The 24,472-nt window shown below is 41.4% G+C and overlaps 1 protein-coding gene across 1 annotated transcript in view; it reads right to left on the bottom strand.

Moving 5' to 3' along the window:
* The window catches only part of ARHGEF38 (Rho guanine nucleotide exchange factor 38), a 137,850-nt gene extending 116,228 nt beyond the window's left edge, over positions 1-21,622 (bottom strand). Inside the window, exon 1 of the mRNA XM_062199132.1 lies at positions 21,427-21,622. Coding sequence (XP_062055116.1) covers positions 21,427-21,622 — 196 coding nt within the window. The remainder of the gene's footprint in view (positions 1-21,426) is intronic.
* Between the last annotated feature and the right edge of the window lie 2,850 nt (positions 21,623-24,472).

Consider the following 24,472-nt stretch of genomic DNA (forward strand, 5'->3'; position numbering starts at 1 on the left):
GACTCAATAATTTTTTGAATTTAAATGAGGGGCAGAGAGAGAAGAGAGAATCAGAAAGAGAGACAGAGACAGAGCTCCTGTTTGCTGGTTCATTCCTTAAATACCTGCCACAGCCTGGGTTGGACTGGGGCCAGGGTCAGAGCTGAGAGCACAGGTCTTCCATGTGGGTGTCAGGAACCCAATTACTTGAGCCATTACTGCTGCTTCCCAGTATCTGCGTTGACAGGAAACCAGAGCCAGGAGTCAAATCCAGGTAGTCTGATGTGGGATCAAGCTTCTTAACCGCCAAGCTAAATGCTCACTTCCAACTCAGTACTTTTAATAACAATTTCTCCTCTTATAACAGGGCATTATTTTCCCACCTATTTTCTCATTGTGGTAAAATGCACACAACATAAATTCAAACCTGAGCCACTCTGGCTCCTAAACCTGCATTCTAATCACTGCTTACTGCCAAGAGGGTGTGAGAACTGAGAAAAGCATGAAGACTACGTTATTCATTGTCTAACACACAGAAACTCCTCAAACAACACCAATCATTGTTCATATGACTAAGATTTACTTTGCTGCTGTTCTGTATCTGGTTCTGAATGGCTGTACCTGCTTTTTACCTTATTTTTTTTTCCCTTGCAAATGTTAAAAGGGCAGGTAGGGAGATGGAGCACCCATTAGAAAATTCCTCTTTGCCTGGAAAAAGACAGAATAGGAAATTCTACAGCAAAGACAGTTCAATACCAGCCCTAATGGGTGTTGTTATCATTCAGGGTGGCTTTTTTTTTTTTTAAGGTTTATTTATTTATTTGAAAGTCAGAGCTACAGAGACACAAGGAGAGACACAGAGACACAGAGAGATATCGTCTATCCATTGCTTCACTCCCAAAATGGCTGCAATAGCCCAGGCTGGGACAGGCCAAAGCCAGGAGCCAGGAATTTCTTCTGGATCTCCCATGTGGATTCAGGGTCCCAAGCATTTGGGCCATCTTCCACTGCATTCCCAAGTGCATTAGCAGGGAGCTGGATCAGAAATTGAGCAGCTGGGTCTTAAACTGCTGCCCATATGGGATGCCAGCATCACAGGAGGCGGCTTTACCTCCTATGGCATGATGCTGGCCACAGGGCTGACTTTAGATAAGCTGGGGGAGGGCAAGGATATAGCCTTTATGTGTTGTTGGCATAGGATAATAATGCCTGAATTTTAGAAATCTGATTATCTCACATTTACCCCAAAGTTAAATAACCAATGCAATTACATTTCTGAGAATTTAATAAAAATGTTGTGTTTCTCAAGAAAGTTTAAAAAGCTAGCTAATGATGGGGCTGGTGTCATGGTGCAGCAGGTTAAGCTGCTACCTGTGACACTGGCATCTGCTGTGGGTACTAGTTCATATCCTAGCTCCTCCACTTCTTATCCAGCTCCCTGCTAATGGCCTGGGAAAAAGCAGAGGATGGCCTAACTGCTTAGGCCCCTGCCACCCACATAGGAGACCCAGGTGACTGGCTCAGCATTGGCTGTTGTGGCCATCTGGCAAGTGAACCAGCAATTGCAAAATCTTGCACACTCTCTACTGTAACTCTAACTTTCAAACAAATAAATCTTAAAAAAAAAAAAACAACTAGATGATGACTAAAATATTTATGTCCTGCTGAAGTACACAGTTTATTTTATTAATACTCTGAATGTTCCAGGTCCTTATTTATTTAAAGTCCCTAGCTAATATTATTTTCAGTGTCCACCAATAAAAAATGATTTTTTTTATTTTATAGTTATTTTGAAGCTTCACTTATCTGTTATTCTTATTTATTTGTTTACTTGAAAGGCAAAGAGACACAGAGCTCTCCCATCCACTTGTTTACTCCCCAATACCACAACAGCTGGGGCTGGGCCAAGATGAAAGTCTCCTACACCGGTGGCAGGGACCCAAGTACTTGGATCATCAGCACTGCCTTGCAGGGTGTGCACTAACAGGAGACTGGACAGGAAGTGGAGGCAGGACTCCGTCCTATTTGCTACAATATCATAAACAGATAACCCAAGCAGCTTCCTAACTACTGTGCCAAACACCCACTCACACTTTCCTCTTACTAAAGAAGAAACTAATAATCTCATTTACAAAGAATAAGGTTTTGCTTAATAACACCTGCTTGCCTCTACCCACATACCCTCAACACGAGATTAGGAGCTACATATACACCACTTGACACTTGTTTACAAAGACACTTTCACAGTTATCTGGAAAACACAAGGTTAACACAACACAAGAACCTGGCATTTAACTTATTTATAGTTTCATCATAACCACAGACATGGTTATAATGAAATAGCAATCAAAGAATACCAGAATTTGAGGGTAAGTTAACAATTTTACAAATTCCATAGTTTTTGGAATTAAGAAAATCTTTTATCTAATATCAGTTTTTAAAATTATGTACTGAGGGTCAGAGCTGTGGTGTAGTGGATAAAGCTACTGCCTGCAGTGCCCACATCCCATATGGGGTGCTGGTTCAAGTCATGGATGCTCCATTTCTGATCCAGCTCCCTGATACGGCCTGGAAAAGCAGCAAAAGATGGCTCAAGTCCTTGGGCTTATGCACCTGTGTGGGAGACCCGGAAGAAGCTCCTGGCTCCTGGCTTCTGATCAGCTCAGCTCCAGCCATTGTGGCCATTTGGAGAGTGAACCAGTGGATAGAAGACCTCTTTCTCTCTCTGCCTCTCTGTAACTCTGCCTTTCAAATAAATAAATAAATCTTTAAAAAAAAATGTACTAGATTTTGAGCTGGTACCATGCTTTGTGTTGTGTACATTGAGGTGAATAAAGCAATAATCCCTACCATCATGAAAAGGATAGTCTAGCAGCAGGCTTTTGACTCAGGGATTAAGATGCCAGGTTGGGTCCTTTCCACCCACAGCAGAGACGAGAACTGAGTTCCCAGCTCCTGGCTTCAGTACAGCCCTGACGATTGCAGCCATTTGAGGAGTGAACCAGCGGATGGGATGTCTGTCTGCATACTTTTCTCTCTCTCTCTAAAATAATAAAATATATTTTTAGATTTTAAATGTAGCATCTGCAAGTACTTTACTTTAAAAGCAAAGACAGGTTATCATCATAAGATAAATCAATATTTTCCATTTCCTCCCTGAAACATTTCAGCTGATGTCCATTATAGTTACATTAATTAAATGAAACTTATGTAAACTGATAAAATATGGGCATTAAAGAGTGTGTGTGTTTACTTGAAAACTAATGACTTAAAATGTTTCGATAAAGTTGCCAAAATACTGCTACTATCTTAAGAGTTGATTGAAACAAAAAGATTGATGAGAAAATTATTCTAGAAACAAATCACCTTCCCATTTAAAATATCAGTCAATATTTAAAAACTGGTATACAAATATCATTAGAATCAACAGTGACCAATGTTTAACATAGCACAGACAAGAAACAGGTCAGAGGATAGTGATATATAGCTGAAAGCTGAGAGAAACAGCATGAAGTGAAGAGAGACAGCGTGATGAGAAAAAGCAATTGTACGTCCAAAGGCTTGGTAGAAGATGTGAAAACACTTCGTGTGACTAAAGTATAAATGTTACAAAATGTGGAAGAGAGTTTAGAGATAACTATCAAGAGACATCTTGAAGGTTTAAAGATCAGAGACTTTTAAGAGCAATTAGATATTAATGAGGAATTTTTCACCAAGTGAGTGACATGATCAGATTCTCTTAGGAAGATGACTTTAGCCTCTGTAGGACCAGATTTGGGAGTGGAAGGTGGAGATCAAAGCTGGAAGCCAGGAGGAAGTGAAGTGATGCATAACCTGGGCAGTCTAGACTCTAGGGGAAAGAAGGAGGTAGTTAAGCTCAACTCAGTTGCCAAGATGATCAAGAGAACTGAATAGATCAAGACAAGACTAGGAGATCAAATTAACATGAACTGGTGAGCACTCATTGGGAGCACTCAGAAGGAGAAAGGTCAAAAGCCAAAGCTGACCCTCAGATTCCCGACTTGGTGAACTGAACACTGGTGCTATTTATTGAACTAAGGAATAACGAGACGAGAATGAGGAGAGGAGATGAAGTGATAACTTCTATGCAGTTCTATCTCATTAAATAGAAAAGGAAGCTAATTTCCAGAGAGAGTAAATCTTTTTTTAAAATATTTTATTTATTTGAGAGGTAGAGTTACAGAGGTGGGGGGGAGGTGGAGAGAAAGGTCTTCCATCCACTGGTTCACTCTCCAAATGGCCGCAATGGCTGGAGCTGGGCCTATCTGAAGCCAGGAGCCAGGAGCTTCTTCCAGGTCTTCCACATGTGCAGAGGCCCAAGCACCTGGGCCATCTCCCACTGCTTTCCCAGGCCATAAACAGAGGGCTGGATTGGAAGAGGAGCAGCTGGGACTCAAATTGGTGCCTATGTGGGATACTGGCATTGCAGGTGGCAGCTTTGCCTACTATGCCACAGCACCGGCCCCCAAGAGAATAAACCTTTTAAAGTAAGCATCATAAATTGGGTTCAGAATTTCTGACTATCACTCCCTCGGTACCCCCAACAACTCAGTTCCTTTCTCCCCATATAGTGCAAACACCCACCCATAATTAAATCTAGAACTTCATTCCAGACAGGTAGTTACCAGACCTTCAGATAGGATCATGAGTGTTCTTTTGTCCTCCTCCAAGCTTTATCTTACTGCTGCCCCCAGAAGCCACCCCTTCCCCGCAAAAAAAAAAAAAAAAAAAGCAAAAACAGAGAAAACCGCAGCTTAACGTTGCATTGAACCCACTGACATAACTTCTATGCATTAAATTCTTTTATCAATTTCAAAGGAAATGTGACCCTAGCCAGATGAATGGAGCAAGTAGGTCTTCTGCGAACTAGGTAGAAAATAATTGCATGTCAGGCAGGTTTTGGAGAGCAGCCAGTGAGGAACGCAGTCCAAGTGTGGAGGAGCAGGCCCTCCGCTGCTCAAATTTGAAAGCTCAAACGCTGGGGCAGGGAAATACTTGTATTTTATCCTCTCTGGAAAGGCATGTGATTTATTTCCTCTGACTGCTAATTGCTGCAGAAACTAGGGAAGTAGATTTCAAAGAGGAATTCAACAAAGCTTCCCTGGCTTGAAAAATTCCCCACTAGCACTGGTTTGAATTTATAGGCATCCACAGTGGTCAGCATGGCACAGCCAGAACAATTAGCTAAATAAATGGTTGCTTTCTACAACTATTCTGCAGCAGGGGAAGCATAGTGAAAGAGGGCAGATTCCAAGCCCTGAAAAAGGGAACTTGATTTGGTGAAGTCCTCACTGTATTCAGTTTTTGTGTTGTAATTTTTCTGTATTTGAGAATGCAAAATTTTGACTGAATGAGAAACACTGGTTTTATCCATCTGTTCATTCAGTTATTTATTGAGTTCTCCTTGTGTCAGGCATTGTTCTAGATCAATGATTCTTAACTTGAGTATTTTACCACTCCTCCCTTGGGGGATAGTTGGCATAGTCCCAAGGGACTTTTGGTTCTCACAATTAGAGGGCAGGTTGGAGTGTCTGAGAGCAGTTAGCATGGGCAGAGGCCAGGGACTCTGCTAATATCCTACAATGCACAGGGCAACCACTTGGAACAAAGAATTAGGTAACCTATAACGTGAGAAATACCAATGTTGAGGAATCTAGTTCTAGATGCTAGTAATTCAGCCATGGGAAAAAAACAAGCACAGCCTTTATGAAACAATTTTAGTAACAAAAGGCAAACAATAAACTGATTAATAAAGAAATATGTAACATACCAGATGGTGATAAGGCACTAAGAAGGAAACAAAGCAGGTGGTGGTGATGGTTGCTGTTCAACAGAGAAGGTTCAGAAAAGGCCTCACTGTTAAGGTGGGAGGCAGGTCGTGGTAAGGACCAAGGGGCTGATCCTGATGCCTTCTTAGTCTGGAGCAATCATGTGTGAATTTAGAGTTCAAAGGAATTGGACAATTTGTGGGGAAGTTGTCTGAGCGTCATTGGGTTGTTTTTTATATTTTGCCCCTCTTTTCATCTCCAAAACCTTTGAGCTGGTTTAGATATAGGGGTCCACCGCCCTCTGTGTTTTATACGTTTTAGATAAGTAAGAAACAGGATTGGTTTTCCCTCTCAATTAATTGAAACAGACTCTTTTGGATCCACTTGCTCAATTATTGCTCACCACCCATAGGCTTCAAATACCTTGTGTGAAACGATAAATCCATGCATCTGTATTTATGTATGCAGTAGACATAATTGTGTAGTGTGTATGTATAGAGTATACACAGTGGGTATATGAGTGGGCACTTACTATATATGATTTAATCTTAGGGTGGGAAAGCTCATCAAAGTTTGAACATAAACATGTAATCATTGAGAATATTTTGGCAGTGGGCATTTGGTACAGCAGTTAAGTCACCACTTAGGATTCTACATCCCATCTCAGACTGTGGTGTTCAAGTCCTGCCTCCACTTCCAATTCCAGTGTCCTGCTAGTGCATGTCCTGGGAGGCAGCAGATGATGCCTCAAGTACTGATCCCTGCCACCCCTGTGGGAGACCCAGGCTGACTTCTGGGCTCCTGGGTTTGGCGTGGTCCAGCCACGGCAGCTGTGGGCATTTGTAGAACAAACCAGCAAATGGGAAATCTCTCTGTCTGTCTCTCTGTCTCTCTGCCTTTCAAATAAAATGATAATTAAAAAAAAAAACTTGAAAGAAAGGTCAATTTACAATTTGGAGGCTTTGGAATGATTTTTTATAAGTAGTTATTTATTTGAAAGGCAGAGTTGAGGGAAAGAGAATGAGAGTGAGAGAGAGAGAGAGAATATCTTCCATCTGCTGGTTTACTTTCCAAATGATCACAATGGTCACAGCTTGGTCAGACCAAAAGTAGGAGTCTGCCACATGGGTGGCAGGTTCCAAGTACTTGGGCCATCTTCTGCTGCTTTCCCAGGCATATTAACAGGGAGCTGGATTGGAAGTGGTGCATCCTGGACTCAAACTGGAGCTCATATGGGATGCTGGCGTCACAGGGGTCAGCTTAACCCACTGTGCCACAACACTGGCCCCTGAATTTTTTTTTTTTTGTACATTCTTATAAGAACATATAACCAAAAATATACAGGATTTGAGCTTTTCTAATGTTTATACAAATCCAAAATCTTGATTAATTATTTTAAAAATTTTAGCTAGTTACATGTTTATTATATGTATATACATCATATATGTATATCATATGTATATATATATGTATATCATATATGTATATTTTTCATATAAGTATATGAAAAATCACATCACATAAATGAAAATATTTTCTTGTAACTGCAATATAACTAAGCTTCAGTTTTCTCTGAGAAATATTGCCTTTGTTTTCCAAGGATGTCTTCATAAGGTGAATTTAATTTTACATCTTTTTATGTAGAAATGCTCAGAATAAAGAAACAAAAGCATGATAGAAGACTATAATTGTAATACTTTTTAAATATTCCATTTAGATTTGAATACTTTAAAAAACAGTAGCACCATTGTAATATAATGACAATCCAAAATGCACTACTGGTATGGCATTAACAAGCAATTCAAACTGGGACAGGGTATGTTTTCAAATATGTCATTTATGTTTTTACAGGTATAGATTTAACAAAGAAAATGAGAAAATCACTCTACTTAGAATCTTTGACCCTGAATGAAAATAATTTCTTTATCCAACAATTTGTTTATAAAATTTTGTTATTATGTTCTGGGAGATAACTTGTCACTCTTCCAGTAAATGGTAGATATGAATTTTGTATGTCTCCTTGCCAATGATGGCAGAGTTTTAAAGGATAATCAAGCAAAACATGGAGAAGAGAAATATGAGACATGATAAAAATGGACAAATAATTCCTTCAGTTGAGTTAGAGCCATACCCAGGCACTCCGACTCTGAAACCAGGGAGAAAGTGGTGAAGACATGGCTGATTTGGAACTGGCCATGGGGAAGGGCCCTCTGTACCCACCAGGATTTTCATTGCACAGTTGCTGTACCACCCATTGATTGCCTATTCATTCATTCATTTACTCATGAACAAAACAGACATAATTATTGAGTACATGTCAACTTTCTCCTAGACACTGAAGTTACAAACATTCTTGTCTTCAAGAAGTTCAACAAAGTGAAGAGACGTTGGCAGGTAAATACCAGATATGTGAAATGTGTTGAGGGTGTGAGATACAAATATGCTTTGAGTGTGATGACTCAGAAGGATAGACTTGGAAAGGTGAGTAGGAGTTTATGAAATAACAAAGGTTAGGACAATCGCTCTGAGCTGGGGAACACCTATCAGGGCAGGCTAGTTGAAGGGAAAACTGTCCCTCAGGTCAGAGATAAGAGAATGCAAGCATAGGCTGTGAAAGACTTAATGTTCTATATCAATGTTATAACCTAGGGGTTTCCAAATATTGTATTTTTTTAATTGTTTCAGATATCTGAGGGTACTTCAAGCAGTTCATGGAATATGAGATGAAAAGATAATCTTAGTGTAAAAACATTTTAAAATCTATAATTTTTTATACTATACATTATCCATGAACTTTTATTAGATAGCTCATATGTATGGATGTCAGAATTTTTTGTGACAAAATAAACTTGTCTTTTAATTCCATTTTCCATGAGCTTTTCAAAAATTCTCTCATATATAACATAAAATGTACCATTTTTAAATGTAACTATTTTTAAATGCACATTTCAATCCATCTCTAAACTCTGTATCCATTAAACAGTAACTCCCCATCCACTTTCCCCTGCTCCTCACAACTACTGTTCTACCTCTGTCTCTATGAACTGACTACTCCAGGTACTTCATAAAAGTGGAGCCATGCAGTGTTTATCCTTTTGCAGCTGTCTTATTTTACTTAGCATAATGTCTTTGGTGTTAACCTTATTGTAGTAGAATTTTAGTAGTATTAGTAGTATTTAGTATATTAGTAGTATTGTAGTAGTATTTTAAAAAATATTCCTATTTAGGCCGGCGCCATGGCTCAACAGGCTAATCCTCCGCCTTGCGGCGCTGGCACACCGGGTTCTAGTCCCGGTCGGGGCACCAGATTCTGTCCCGGTTGCTCCTCTTCCAGGCCAGCTCTCTGCTGTGGCCCAGAAAGGCAGTGGAGGATGGCCCAAGTCCTTGGGCCCTGCACCCCATGGGAGACCAGGAGGAAGCACCTGGCTCCTGCCATCGGATCAGCGCGGTGCGCCGGCCGCAGCGCGCCGACTGCGGCGGCCATTGGAGGGTGAACCAACGGCAAAGGAAGACCTTTCTCTCTGTCTCTCTCTCTGTGTCCACTCTGCCTGTCAAAAAATTTAAAAATATATATATTCCTATTTATTCCTAAAAGGGAACTAGGCAGCCCATCACAGCATTCACCACACATTATGTAGTGATTATTATATTAGAGACACAAATAAAGCAATATAGGATCTGTAACACAAAATAGTTTAATTTTACCTCTAAAATGCCAAAAGGAGAAATGGTGAAATCTGAATCTTAAAATACAATTAGTATGTTTAGGGGCAGAGGGCACTCCAAAGGGATTAAACATGTGCTAGGTAACACAGATAATAAAACTGGCTTCCCAGTTTGGAGAGTCATAAACGAAAAATGTCATGCAAACACCCACTGAACACCTGTGCTCAGGGTATTTTGTATGTTCTTTTATTTATTTATTTATTTGAAAGTCAGAGTGAGAGAGAGAGAGAGAGAGAGAGAGAATCTTCCATCTGCTGGTTGACTCCCCAAGTGGTACAACAGCCATGGCTGGGCCAGGCTGAAACCAGGAGCCTGGAATTCCATCCAAGTCTACTATGTGGGTGGCATGGGCCAAAATACCTGGGCCATGTTCCACTGATTTCCAAGGCATGTTAGCAGAGTGCTGGATGAGAAGCAGAGCAGCCAGGACTGGAGCTGGCACTCCAACATGGGATGCCAGTGTCAGAGATGGTGGCTTAACTTGTTATGCCACAATGCCAGCCCCTCACCCCAAACCCTTAATTGTGTGTCAGTTAAACTGTTTTGAACATGCACCTCCCCAGTACAGGTATAGTACTAATGTATCATGTACATATAAAACACACACAAAAATAAATATTTCTAAATGATAAGAATAAAAAATAAGCCTATTTTTTCTTCCCACAATGGATGGTCTTGAAAAACTTTTGTAGTACATATACTTCTCTTTGAATATCACTGCTAAGGAAAATGGGAAGGCATTGAGGAGTGTAGGAGCAATGTGGTGGAATACTCTGACCCTATTTTTCAATAAACAACAACAACAAAAAATCCTCATGCATCTGTGTGCTCTACAGTTAGCGATGGCAAGCAGTTTTCAAGAGCCAGATAATTCAAATAAGCAGGGTTTTTTTGCTTTAGTTTGGAGTATTCTAGTGATTTTATGAAGTACTGACCTCATTTAGTACAACTGCATCTTTCTAATTTCCTTGCACATAAAATGTTTTGTTAAGAAGATGGAATAATGCAGCTGCTGAAAAACACTTGTTGGCCACTGTTTTATTTGAGATTATAGATGAATGTAATGATAGTACTTAAGGACTTCTTGAAGTTTGGGGGAATTGTTCAAAAGTTAATCAAAATCAGTCCATTCCTTAAGAACATACCACAAAACAGGTATTAAAAAACTAATGATAGGCCGGCACCGCGGCTCACTAGGCTAATCCTCCGCCTTGCGGCGCCGGCACGCCAGGTTCTAGTCCCGGTCGGGGCACTGATCCTGTCCCGGTTGCCCCTCTTCCAGGCCAGCTCTCTGCTGTGGCCAGGGAGTGCAGTGGAGGATGGCCCAAGTGCTTGGGCCCTGCACCTCATGGGAGACCAGGAGAAGCACCTGGCTCCTGGCTTTGGATCAGCGCGATGCGCCGGGCGCAGCGCGCCTACCACGGCAGCCATTGGAGGGTGAACCAACAGCAAAAGGAAGACCTTTCTCTCTCTCTCTCTCTCTCACTGTCCACTCTGTCTGTCAAAAATTAAAAAAAACAAAAACAAAAACAAAACAAAACACCTAATGATAGAAGAGTAAAGACTACATGGTGTTTGAAAAAGCACTAAACTTGGAGCTAAGTAGACTTCAGTAAAATTCTGACTTCATTATTTGCTTCTGTATGATTACTAGGCAAGTGCATGTACCTCTTTTAACCTTACTGTTATCATCTGTAAATATGTGACAATAATCTTTGCAAGGTTAAGAACATACGAAATGCCCCGAGCACAGGTGTTCAGTGGGTGTTTGCATGACATTTTTCGTTTATGACTCTCCAAACTGGGAAGCCAGTTTTATTATCTGTGTTACCTAGCACATGTTTAATCCCTTTGGAGTGCCCTCTGCCCCTAAACATACTAATTGTATTTTAAGATTCAGATTTCACCATTTCTCCTTTTGGCATTTTAGAGGTAAAATTAAACTCTTTTGTGTACAGATCCTATATTGCTTTATTTGTGTCTCTAATATAATAATCACTACATAATGTGTGGTGAATGCTGTGATGGTCTGGCCAGTTCCTTTTTTTTTTTTTTTTTTTTTTTTTTTACAGGCAGAGTGGACAGTGTGAGAAAGAGACAGAGAGAAAGGGCTTCCTTTTGCCATTGGTTCACCCTCCAATGGCTGCTGCGGCAGGCACGCTGCAGCCAGCGCACTGCGCTGATCGGAAGGCAGGAGCCAGGTGCTTCCTCCTGGTCTCCCGTGGGGTGTAGGGCCCAAGGACCTGGGCCATCCTCCACTGCACTCCCGGGCCACAGCAGAGAGCTGGCCTGGAAGAGGGGCAATCAGGACAGAATCCGGTGCCCCGACCGGGACTAGAACCCTGTGTGCCGGCGCCATAGGTGCAGGATTAGCCTATTGAGCCGCGGTGTCGGCCCCTAGTTCCCTTTTAGGAATAAAGAATGGATTATTCCAGCTGCTAACATGGCTACCAGCAGATAAGCCTTCCCTCAAAACTACCTCAGATGTAGCACCTTGCAGGTCATGCCCCTTCCCAAGGTGGCCCCCATCTGACAACCTAAAGGATGATATAAGGGCCCAGGTCCTTTACACCACTGGAGATCTCTCTAAAGGTTCACCGTTTCAGAACTCATAGTGGTCTAGGGCTTCCATTGAGAACATATCACAACTCAGCCTCTCACTCTGCCCTGTTCTGTACCCTACCCTTCTCTTTCGCATGTGTTGGTCACAAGAACGCTATCCTATAAAACTGCACCCTAATTTCCATCTCAGAATCTGCAACCCAGGAACCAAACCTGCAGTATACCTTGGTACTTATCCTTGTACTGTCACTATTTGTTCACTGCCTGTCTCAATCAATAGGTCGAGTTTTCTTCGGATTTATTTGTATATTCTTAGGGCCTGGTCAATACCAGCTAATGCTGATGAATAAATTCATTAAAAATGAGATCCTGGCTGGTGCCACGGCTCACTAGGCTAATCCTCTGCCTTGCGGCGCCGGCACACCGGGTTCTAGTCCCGGTCGGGGCACCGATCCTGTCCCGGTTGCCCCTCTTCCAGGCCAGCTCTCTGCTGTGGCCAGGGAGTGCAGTGGAGGATGGCCCAAGTGCTTGGGCCCTGCACCTCATGGGAGACCAGGAGAAGTACCTGGCTTCTGCCATCGGATCAGTGCGGTGCGCCAGCAGCAGCGCGCCTACCGCGGTGGCCATTGGAGGGTGAACCAACGGCAAAAAGGAAGACCTTTCTCTCTCTCTCTCTCTCTCACTGTCCACTCTGCCTGTCAAAAAAAAAAAAAAATGAGATCCTAGTTTGTTTATCAAAAAACAATTATATTATTTAATTCTCTCCACCCCACCCCAATAGGAAAAATGTAGAGCAGTAAACCCAAAAGTTGACTACTATAAAATAGTGGGGAAATGGGCATGACAGAAATACACCCATCATAATTATCATATAGCTGTAATTACTCATTGAATTTTTTAGTTCTTCAATAAATAATCATTAAGCTGAGCACCCTCTATGTACCATGCATTGCTTAAGTGCTAAACCACGACTATTCTCTACCCAATGAAAAATTATATTCAAAGAGAAGATAGAGTCAAAAATGGAACAGCAGAATTTCAGGGAACAATCAGTGAGCTGAAGACCACTGAAAGGGATTAGAACTTCCATTCCCAACAAAGCATCTTAGTGTCTGGGTTGTTCTGCACCAAAGCACCTAATACACAGCAGACTTCACAGCTGTCTGCCATCCTTCATCAATTTCCCATTAGAAAGTTACTTTCCATGTGGCAGGAAGAGAGCATTCTAGTCACCAGTAAGGAGGAATTGACACTGAGATGAGTCGATACAAACAAATCTTACTAAAAAACTCTTATCTTCCATTCATCTTCTTACATATTTCCTAGCCATTTTTCTGCCATTTACTGCCCATAGCCGACACCTCTTTTTCCTTTGTTTTGTCACATCCCCATATTTCAGTGCTCTTTGTTAAAATGGTATATACAATTCCAGGTCTAACTGCTTTTTTGAAATTTTTATCTCTCTATGAAGCCGTATACCTATATCATGTAAAAATACTAACATCAGATAACATGTATATACTTTTCTCCTGCCAATATGTCTTTTGTCAGTACAATTCATGGGCCTCAGTTAAAGAATTAAGAAGGTAAAGGAAAAGTGTTTCCTCTTTTGTGTACTACTTCAGGTCTGAGAGTCTGAGAGCGACTCTGCCGAAGGTAAACAGAAACTTCAATGATGTGAATCTCCACTTCCAGAGATTTAGGGGAAGAAATTTTTAGGCAGAGAAAACAGCTACATTAAAGGCCAGAAAGCAGGTACAAAAAATTTGTCTCTAAGTTGCTGGTGGCTAAATATAGTAAATTGCTTGATTTTATGTGGGAGGAGGACAGGTACTTCTTAAAAGAAGTCAGTTTTTTTCCTTGGATGGCCTCTGAGCAGCACTGAGAGAGATAACAATGTCTTCATCAGCCATTTCCCAACAAATACAGAAGGAGAAATCTGTGGTGGCTTTTTGCAGTGACATTGAAGACCTAACATTAAGAAGCATTCAGAAAAGACAATTTCTGTGAGGCACTACAGTGACTTAGAGTTGATGACATGAACTTTAAATTTTCTTTTTTAGGTAAGATCTGGATGTCAGACAGTCCAAGACTGCATTTTCTCTCAAGGGCCTTGGTGTATCCTAAAGTATTCATTTATTCTCTGATACATTAATCAAGAAAGAAATTGTTCAGAACAACCTTGGACAAAGGCTTTTAATCATAACACTTTTTTTTCCTGCTGCATTTAAGTTAACAACTCACAATTTATGCTGGCTTCATAGAGTTCTATTGAAATATCACCTACACAGATAAAGAACTACTCGTTTCCAGTATATAAATCCATTCTTTTCACTTGCAAAAGTATTACATGCTTCCCCATGGCTACGGAATAGGACTATCAGTTTTTCAGATTTGTTAGGTTTTATTGAGATGCAAATAAATGACAACAGGCATAAAATTAAAGAAAGAAGAATGTCAAGATGTTCAACCAAGTGGGAAATGGAGATCATTAAGCCATTACCATAGGGCAGTTTTGATTAACCTAACTTTGTAATTCTGTTCCCTGATAATTAAACAACAAAAAGATATTCATTAAACAGCCACATTCTGGCATCGACAGGGCACACTAATTCAAAAGAAAAAAAATGCATATTCCAAAGTGAAAGATTGAGGGTCAAGCTTTATCACAGCAGCCGAGGAATGTCATCACCTTACAAAACATGTGCTGCCACCATCAATTCACTTTGACTTCTTATTACTGATAAACCATATGTACATAGAAAACATCTACTGAGTCAATTAATTAGATACATTCTATTTTACAGATATTTAAAGCACCTGAGCACAAATTCAAGCTTTTTTTGTTTCCAATTTTGAAAGGAGGGGGAGAGAAAGAGAGAGAGAAAATAGATGACACATGATAGCTAGTTAGATAGAAGGAAAGAAACATCTTCCATCTGCAAATTCGTTCTGTAAATGTTCCTAACAGCTGGGGCTGGGCCAGGCTGAAGCTACAAACCCAGAACTCATGCTGGGTCTGCCATGTGCGTGACAGTGACCCAGGTAGGTGAGCCATCATCTGCTGCCTCCAGGGTGTGCATTAGCGAGATGAGACGCTGGAATTGGAAGCACAGGAACCCAGGCACTCCAATCAAGGATGCAGCTGTCCTGAGCAGTGCCAAAGGCCCACTCTTGCCTATTTTTCTCAGTTATAGAGTTAGAGCTGAAAAGATGTTGAATTTACATGATAATATGTGTGAAAATAGTTCCTAGCAGGTAACAGATAACAAACTCTCCTGTTAGTCATCTTCCCTTCCCTCTTACTTTCCATGACCTAGTAGAGGAGAAGAGCTATTTCCTAAACACAGATTATAGCTAAAATCACTTAGAGCTGCCTCCCTCTTGGAGCAAGGGTGAAAATGGAGGCTGACATGCCATGTCTACATATTTAAAAGTGGCAAATTGTTGAATAAAATATGGCCTTCTATCTTGACAAATACACATTTACAACAATCTGGAAGGTGAAGTCTTGGTTTATACTTCTCAGCTCCCTTGAAATTTTATGCCAAAATCTGGCAGGGGGCTATAATGGGACATACTCATGCCTACATAGTCCTGTGGCCTTTAACTTTTCTCTTCCCTCTGAGAAGAGGCCTGGTATCCACGGTATGAACACTCTAGCATGATTATGCTCCAAAAACCCCTGGTCAGTTGTTCGTCAGGCCTGCGGGTGGACACACAGGCAAACACAGCTGCCCTCAGAATGGAGCGCAGGGAATGGCCCACGCGATCTTTGGAGCCAGGTGGGGGCCTGTTGGAAAGAAAATTCTCTGATCCCAGTTACAGGCTAAAAGTGAGGGAAGGAGTTCCAACTTGGCCACAATCTTGGCCCCAAAGAATCCGCACCTGTTTGCTGAGGAGGGGTTGGCAAAGGGGCACCCTGAAAAGCAATCTGAAACTGAGTTTTTCCTGGTTGTACGGGTGATCTTGCTTACAAGTTTAGCACTTCTGGCGATAAGTCCTCTTTCCTTAGGAAACCAATGCCCACTAGCATACTGAAGATCATGTGACTATGACATAGAAACAAAAGTCATTCTATCAGTTGAGGGTTTTTCTTCTTTCTTATTCTGTGTAACAGAAATGAGGTGAATGTGGCTTGAGGCTTTTCTCTCGCCATTTTTCCCAGCTCTATTACTCTTTTAAGGTATGTTTTTGTGCGTGGTTGGGACATTCCTGGTCTCCCTTTTCCTCTTTCTTTCATTCCACCCTACTTCTTGATCTTTCATTCTATGTTTTTTAAAACCCATAATTTTTGTGGACAAAGGAAAAAGTGCACCTAGCAGTTGTATTTGCTACTTTTAAGAAAGTTCTTCCTAAAATCACATCAGTCAAACACCAGAAAGAACAAATTTTTCCTATCACAGTACGGTGGTAAAAGGAGAATAGCTCAAACTTTCTTGATCTCTATGACTCACATTTTATTTAACAGAAACCGTCCTTCTAAAGACCGCAAGATGCATTTACTAAGAAAGAAGAAGAGCAAAATAAGCTTCACTTGGGTTTCTATGAAGGCACTAAGGCAGAAACTGCTTAGTTTTTAAAGTGCCTTGACTTTTCTAAAAGTTTGCCCTTGAAACTCTAACACACACCTGTTTGTATTCGTATCACATTACTGATTCAGCTTCTTCCTGTTTCACTAACGAGTGAGTAGAGACAGGGAAAGGGGAAGGAGCTATTTGATAGAATAGAAGAATAAAAAGAATAAAAGAGGTTTGTAGCATTGGGATAGAAACATGCACAGACTGCTGGGCTATGAATTTTAGGCCATCTTTCTGTTTGCCTTGAACAAAAGTCACCAAACTTATTTACAGATGATCTATAGTCTTTATAAACACCACTAATTGAATAGTCTCATGATTTAACCAAGTCCAACATTATTTGAACATTTTGTCCCCTTACTACATGTTACTTTGTACAAAGTTCATGCAGTATAGTGGTTCATTATAATTATCATAGGAAGAAAATGTCAGGATTTCTTAAAGATAACCAATCAATCCTTTCTTAATGAGGATGAAATGATATCCTTAAAAAAAAAAAAGGTACCACAGACCTACTGTGAATTGGAGATTGGATTTCTTGCTTGGGTTGACAGCAACAGTAATGGCATTTTACCCATTCGCTCCCAGTCTTTGGGAGCTTAACAAACAAAAATTTGCTTGGTCAAGAAATAAACCAGGGGCTTCACGTGGCCATAGAATCTAAAGTAAATGTCTTGGTCAGTGAGAACTGCCATAACAAATATACCACAGACTAGAGAGCTTAAACAACAAACATTTATTTTTGTTCTGCAGATGGGAAAATCCAGGGTCAAGGTTCTGGCAGATCCGGTTCCTAGTGCCTGCTTCCTGGTTTTCAGATGGCCACCTTCCCGTAGCCTCACAGAGCGTACAGCAGAGAGAGAAGAAAGCTCTCTGTTGTTTTTTCTTAGGAGAGCACTCATCTCATTCCTGAAGACTCAGTTCTTACAAAGTAATTACCTACCAAATACTAGCACACTGGGGATAGGCGTCCAATATGAAACACTCAGTTCCCATACTGACAGGAAGTCTCTAGTCAGTACTATCATTGGCATACAGTTTTCAGAAGAGACTGTTACATGTTAACCAGTAACCATTTTACTAAAAGTTCAGTCATTGAAGAAATATATGCCCCAAGTAGCCACACACACATACACACACACATGCACGCACACCCCTCAGCACTTCAAAAGATTTTAGAAAATGCAATTAAATAACTTTTTGATGCAAAAAGAAATTTTTGAAATCCCTTATCTACTTTTTGAAGTACCCTGATACCAAGTGTTACTTGAGTTTTTACAACTCAGCCACTAAATTTATATCCTCTCCATGGCTCTCAGGAGAAGGACAATGAGGAGCGGAGCTGGCCTGGAAGCTGGAAAGATGTAACTCTGGGTGCTAGAAATGGATTGGTCAATTTGGGTTTCTACAACGTGTATTTTGCTATAAATGGCAGAGGAGGAATTAACTGAGGTATGGTTGTTATGTGGTATAAAAGACACTAAGAGTTATTTGTTATATGAGCAATTTTGTGCACTTTAGGTCTAGTATGTGTATTTTTTAAACTCAAGAATATCTTTATTAGTAGAGACATGTCCTCTCATATGAAGATACATATATCCAAGGGCCCTTATGTCATACAGCAGTGACCTTCCTCATATCAGTTCCTCGCTGGGCCAGATCATTCATGCCATTCACTCTATGTATGTAACAGTTACTGAGTGCTTACTATGTGCTGGGCACCAGTCTAAGTGCAGAGGAGGAAATAATAGTCAACAATAAGCAATCAACAAGGAAGCAACATAATTTCAGATGGAGATTAAGTACAATGAGGAGGAAAAATACCCTTCTTTTCCCATTCTGTACTTCTCTCCCTCCCCATCTTATCACCTCTCAAAGATCAAACAACTTCCTCCATCCAACCCTAAATAGACCATTTCTTCCTCTGATGGAAATCTTGGCCCCACCTCTACTTGTATCACACCACTTTATTGCGGTTACTTATTTACCTGTCTTTCCTCAGCAGACTTTAAATGCTTTGGAGTAAAGGCCAAGCTTGTTTTCTTAATGATTTAGTAGTTGTCATGCCTGGAGTATAGTCTCTTTTTGCCCACCATTTTAACCCCCAAGACAGAGCACACAGCATAGTCAATAAATGCCAATTAACTAAATGAGTCTGTTGAAGAAGTAAAGGAACCTAACAGCTTAGCATGGGACCACTATTGTACATCTTGAAGCTTGGTGAGAATAATTATGTTGATCTTCTATGAACGTTTTAGAATATCCTCATTAAAGTCATGTTCTGTAGTTCTCATCTAGTTGTTCTCACCCAGTGTGCCATCCTTAAAGCTTATTATTGCCATTTAAGATTCACACTACTTAAGTGATGTCAGAAATTGAATTAAACAGGTAGGCTGCGTGTATCAGTTTAGAGGCAAGCTCCAGGACATTGAAGAAAAGATCTTATATTTTCCAGAACCTGGAGAATTTGCTTCTGGAGACTTAGATCAATGAGTTGTTTTACTCAAATAACATCACAGTACTGAGGGCCAACCAACAACATAATTAGAGGACTGTGGAAGTGCCCGAAAACACCAGTATTCTAAAGCAGGGAAAACCCTTGCAAGGGCTTGGGGCCATCTCTCCAAGGGCTCTAACCAGCACAAGTTTTTGTTCAATGCCTCCTGGGGGCTACCCAGCCCAAGGTGGCAGAGGAAAAGTTTGACATTGCAAGGTGATTTAGAACTCCTCTGCATGATAATGGGTATTGTACAGGCCAAGGAGCAACCCCACAGAACCGGTTGCTTTAAACATTAATGAGAAGAATGCCTTCTATTGTTGCCAAAAGCAGTTATAGTAGAATCACGCTAAATGCTGTATTAGGCTTTAGATATCCTACTTGGACTTTTTTAAGAGTCACATCTAAAAAAATGCTACTTCTCCGGAGGCTGGTCTATATTTACAGTTCTGGTGTGCTGTTCTACACTCCCTGGAGATTCTTCTCAAGCACACATAGTTCTAGGGACGAGAATTAACTCCTGATTTGTTCTGTCCACCTTCAAAGATTAAATCTACCAGGTATAGGAAAGCCCAGATCAAATGGAATGTTACAACAAGTCCAAGGTCTTCCTCAAAGTAACCAAAACACATCTATTATATTTTGTGGCTATAGACTTATATTTTAGATATGTTTAGGAAGTACTAAATATTAGTGGGTAGCAAAAATTATTTTCCATTTTTATTTTGCTAATAGAAAATCAGAACCAGAAAGATACTGAATTAGAAAAATTAGAAAAAGCCTACTATTAGATAAAGCAATGAACTTCTGAATTTCCATAAGTGGTCTCCTTATTCAAGGAGGTTAGTAAGATTAATAAGGTATATAAATGTGAATTAATAGAGGGAAAATCCTGTTCTATCATTATGGTACCGATTAGTTCTAAAATTAAAAATAACTGTTCTTCATGGAGCACATTCCATGTGTCGGCCAATATACTGAATGTTTCATGTAATTGTATGCTGTCATTCTCCCAACAGCACTATGTGGTAGATATCATTAGTCTGCCACAGACTGAGCTGATCCTTAAGGAGACAGGCTTAGAAACCAACGTGCATGACTCTAAAATTTGAATTCTTTTCAATGTATCCATTGCCTTGAGAAAAATTAAGTTCAAAGATCAAACAACATCCCGCCTTCATTAAATAAAAAATTCTTTTAGGATAAAGCTGACTCTGTACTTTCATGCTTAACTACTAGAATTTTTTTTTTTAAAAAACATTAACTCATGGTAATAATTTTTAAAGATTTAACTTAAATGCATTTCAATTAATTAATTTGCATAACCGAATCTAAGCTCATTTTTGAGGAAGGAGATCTGCTAAGTGCAAAAATGTCCTGTTGGTCTTTCTAATCTCCTCCTGGTTTTCAAGTCCACAATGACAGCTCATGGTAGAGTGCTGAGAGCTCAAACTGGGAGTTTGTGGTGAAAGCAGGAAAGGCAGGTTCTGGAGGGATCACAGAGCAGGTACTGCAGGGGAGACTCAAAGTGCTCACAGTGTCAACATGAAAATGAAGTTTTACTAGAGAGAAAGGGAGGGAAAAACAGGGAGGATGGCAAGGGGCAGTAATTCAAGGCCTGCAACAGAGGATGTGTTCTAATAACTGTGCCAAATGATCTTGCAACCATTACGATATAAACTAAAGTTATTTCCTCCAAAGTCATTCAACACAGCATGCTAAACATCTCTTACTGTACTGGGGCATTATTCAATTCACTCCGAGGCAATGCTCACCTAAGTGATTTTCAGCACATCCTGCTATACCATCCTGCTGACTACAGTGTGCCTCGTTTTTCACAGACATGATTGTACCTTCATGTCCCTGCTTAAGATAACCACAAGCACAGTTCAGTTCAATTACCTGGATAGATCGCACCGTGGGACATCTCACACCCATCTATGGAGACGAACTGTCTTTTGCAGGTTTCTAAATAATTTGCTTTCTCCTGCTTCCTACTTCTTGAGTCGTGAGGGGGTGGGGGAGGAAAAGAGCAGGGAGGGGAAAATTATTTCCTTCCTCAGAAAATAAGGCAATATTTAGAATAATTCAGAATGGACTCTAACTATTAAACCACAACATAACATTTTCCCCCTGTAATGTAGGAGTCACGCTCACTTTCTTATTTTGAGGGAAGGAGAAATAGCATTGGGTTTTTCTCCTCTGCCTTAAGTGTTTTCCTTGCAAATGCAAGAGTAGGAGAGACAGAGCTGGGAGTGCTGTAACCTGGGACGATTGGTTTCTTTGTGGTTACCTTGTAATTTCTGGTTGTATTCGGTCCTGTCAGACTGGCTCCTCCTCAAGGTACCAGAGTGGTCCCCAGAAACACTGCTCTCAACCACAGTGTCAGTCTTCCTTCTCTCCAGCATGTACAGCCTGGGCCTCAGCAAGGTCAGATTCCTTTTCTTGGTGCCCATGTTCTCTTTCCCAGTAGCTTCTTTGGGCTCCATCGGAGGCAAGGACAAGCTCCCGAGGCTTGCAGGCAACGGCTGGTTGCTAAGGTGCCTCAGGGTAGGGGCGAAAGCCACTGGAGGAAGGAGTTTAACCACCCCCTTCTAACTAAACAGCTTCACTCTGGGGTTACCTGGCCCTGACTGCCACCTGGAGTCCCAGAGCCCCACCCCTATGAGGTCATTCTTTTTTAGAATCCGAAGGGGGAAGCTGCCACCTGCTACCTGAGAGACCTGCAGCACAGAGCTAGGCAAAGCAGGGACTGCACCGTCACGTGCTACTGAAGCAAACAAAAATCCCATTGTGCGGGGCATGGGCTGGGGGTGGGGGAAGAGGAAAATGAACGAGGAAGACAAGCGCACGTTAGAGTGACCTGCAGCTTGTGGGCGTACTGTGTGCCCATGAGTGTGTTACAGGTGTACCCGGGCCACTACCTTGTGCCCTGCTGCCTAGAGGCAGATGGCACCCCTGTGGCTTTTGGCTAGGGTCACTCACCTGCAGCCCACAGAACCACTGTGCAGCTATGGGAATTTGCATCACAGCGGTGGGGTTAGGATCCTTTTTCATCTGTGCTGTGTACAGTCAAAGGAATGCTCCTGCCTTCCAACATCAAACATTCAGGGACTATTTACTGAAAACAAAATTGCCAAGCCCTGCTCAGCAGTCCTGAGAAAATAAAGATTCACGTTTGCCAGGGACCTCGGAGCATGTACCAGATGTGGAGGGGTGGCCACAGAGGCCAGGCCTTTCCGCTTCTCACTCGCCACATGCTGCCCTGGCCATCGCGTCCCATGTCCTGGTGCTTGGCAAGATAAGCACGGTGTCAGCCCGTCTTGGGGAAATCAGAGGAGGAAAAATGTTTGAAATGGAGACGGCACACAGAAGGGGAAGGAGGAAGGCAAGGACAGGGAGGAAGAAAGGCACATTGTGAGGAGAGCGTCATTCATGTTTTTGAAGTTGTTTTCCTGGTGCGTGTGGGCACCTCTCAAGGGGGAAAGCCTCAGAAGCTCTGGGAATGTGCTCAGAGCTTTGTATGCCCTTGTTAGGGAAGAACACAGAGACCCTGAGGAGGAGAACAGACTCTCCTCTCTAGGAAAAGGAGAGTAGCAGCCAGCCGTGTGCTGCCCACTCCGACTCTCAATTAACTCCTGTTAGACGAGATTTGTAAGTGAGGGGGAGAGAGATTAAAAACCATCTTCCTAGCTCAGGATGTGGGGGCTGAACACAATTTGCATAACCATCTTAAAAGATAGATGACAAATCTCTACCCACTACAGAGACATCTATGTATAGTTTGGCATATTGAACGGTCTTATTTAATTCAATTGATAGTCTTTTTTTAGCAAGGCCTCCCAAGTACACTTAAAAAATACTTTTTTTTTTGACAGGCAGAGTTAGAGAGAGAGAGAGAGAGAGAGAGAAAGGTCTTCCTTTCGTTGCTTCACCCCCAAATGGCCGCTATGGCCGGCGCGCTGCGGTGATCCGAAGCCAGGAGCCAGGTACCTCTTCTGGTCTCCCATGCAAGTGCAGGGCCCAAACACTTGGGCCATCCTCCACTGCCTTCGCGGGCCACAGCAGAGAGCTGGACTGGAAGAGGAGCAACCGGGACTAGAACCTGGGGTACCGGCACTGCAGGCAGAGGATTAGCCTAGTGAGCTGTGGCGCCAGCCAATAAATACTTTTAAAGGCACATACACTTTTTTTTATTTAATAAATGTAAATTTACAAAGTGCAACTTTTGCATTGTTGTGGCTTTTCCCCCATAACCTCCCTCCCACCCGCAGCCCTCCCATCTCCCACTCCCTCTCCCATCCCACTCTTCATCAAGATTCATTTGCAGTTATCTTTATGTACAGAAGATCAACTTAGTATATACTAAGCAAAGATTCCAACAGACTGCACCCACACAACCACACAGCCACACTAGTACTGTTCGACTTGTAGTTTTATCGTTAACTCTCATAGTAAAACACATTAAGGACAGAGATCCTACGTGGGGAACATGTGCACAGTGACTCTTGTTGTTGATTTAACAATTGACACTCCTATTTATGACATCAGTAATCACCTGAGGCTCTTGTCACGAGCTGTCAAGGCTGTGGAAGCCTCTTGAGTTCACCAACTCTGAACTTATTTAGTCAAGGCCATATCACAGTGGAGGTTCCTTCCTCCCTTCAGAGAAAGGTGTCTCCTTCTTTGATGGCCCATTCTCTCTGCTGGGATCTTGTTCACCGAGATCTTTCATTTAGGTTGTTTTTGCCACAGAGTCTTGGCTTTCCATGCCTGTGAGACTCTCATTGGCCTTTTAGCCAGATCTGAATGCCCCAAGGGTTGATTCTGAGGCCAGAGTGCTGTTTAGGGCATTTGCCATTCTACGAGTCGGCTGTGTATCCTTGCTTCCCCCACAGGATCATTCTCTCCCTTTTAATTCTATCCTTCATTATTTGCAGACACTGGTCTTATTTGTGAAATCTCTTCAACACTTAACCTATCTTTTTGATCAATTAGGCACATACACTTTTAAGATGTAAAATGAGCCTTTTGGTTTGTTAAAAAATCTAATTATTTTCTAATATTTACATATTCTTTTATACATAATATGTGTTATATGTATGTTATTCACCTGGTAACTATCAGAGATATTCTATTTAGAAAAATTACCATACCAAAATTGTGCTATTGAAACTATAGGGAGACCCAGATGAAGTTCCAGGATTTTGACTTCCACCTGGCCCAGTCCTGACTGTTGGAGCATTTGTGGAGTGAACCAGCAGATGAAAGATCAATTCTTTCTCTCTCTCTCTCTTTCTCTTTTCCCTTTTCCAATAAAATGTAAAAAAAAAAGAGAA

Source organism: Lepus europaeus, chromosome 8 (genome assembly GCF_033115175.1).
Source record: "Lepus europaeus isolate LE1 chromosome 8, mLepTim1.pri, whole genome shotgun sequence".
Taxonomy (NCBI): Eukaryota; Metazoa; Chordata; class Mammalia; order Lagomorpha; family Leporidae; genus Lepus; species Lepus europaeus.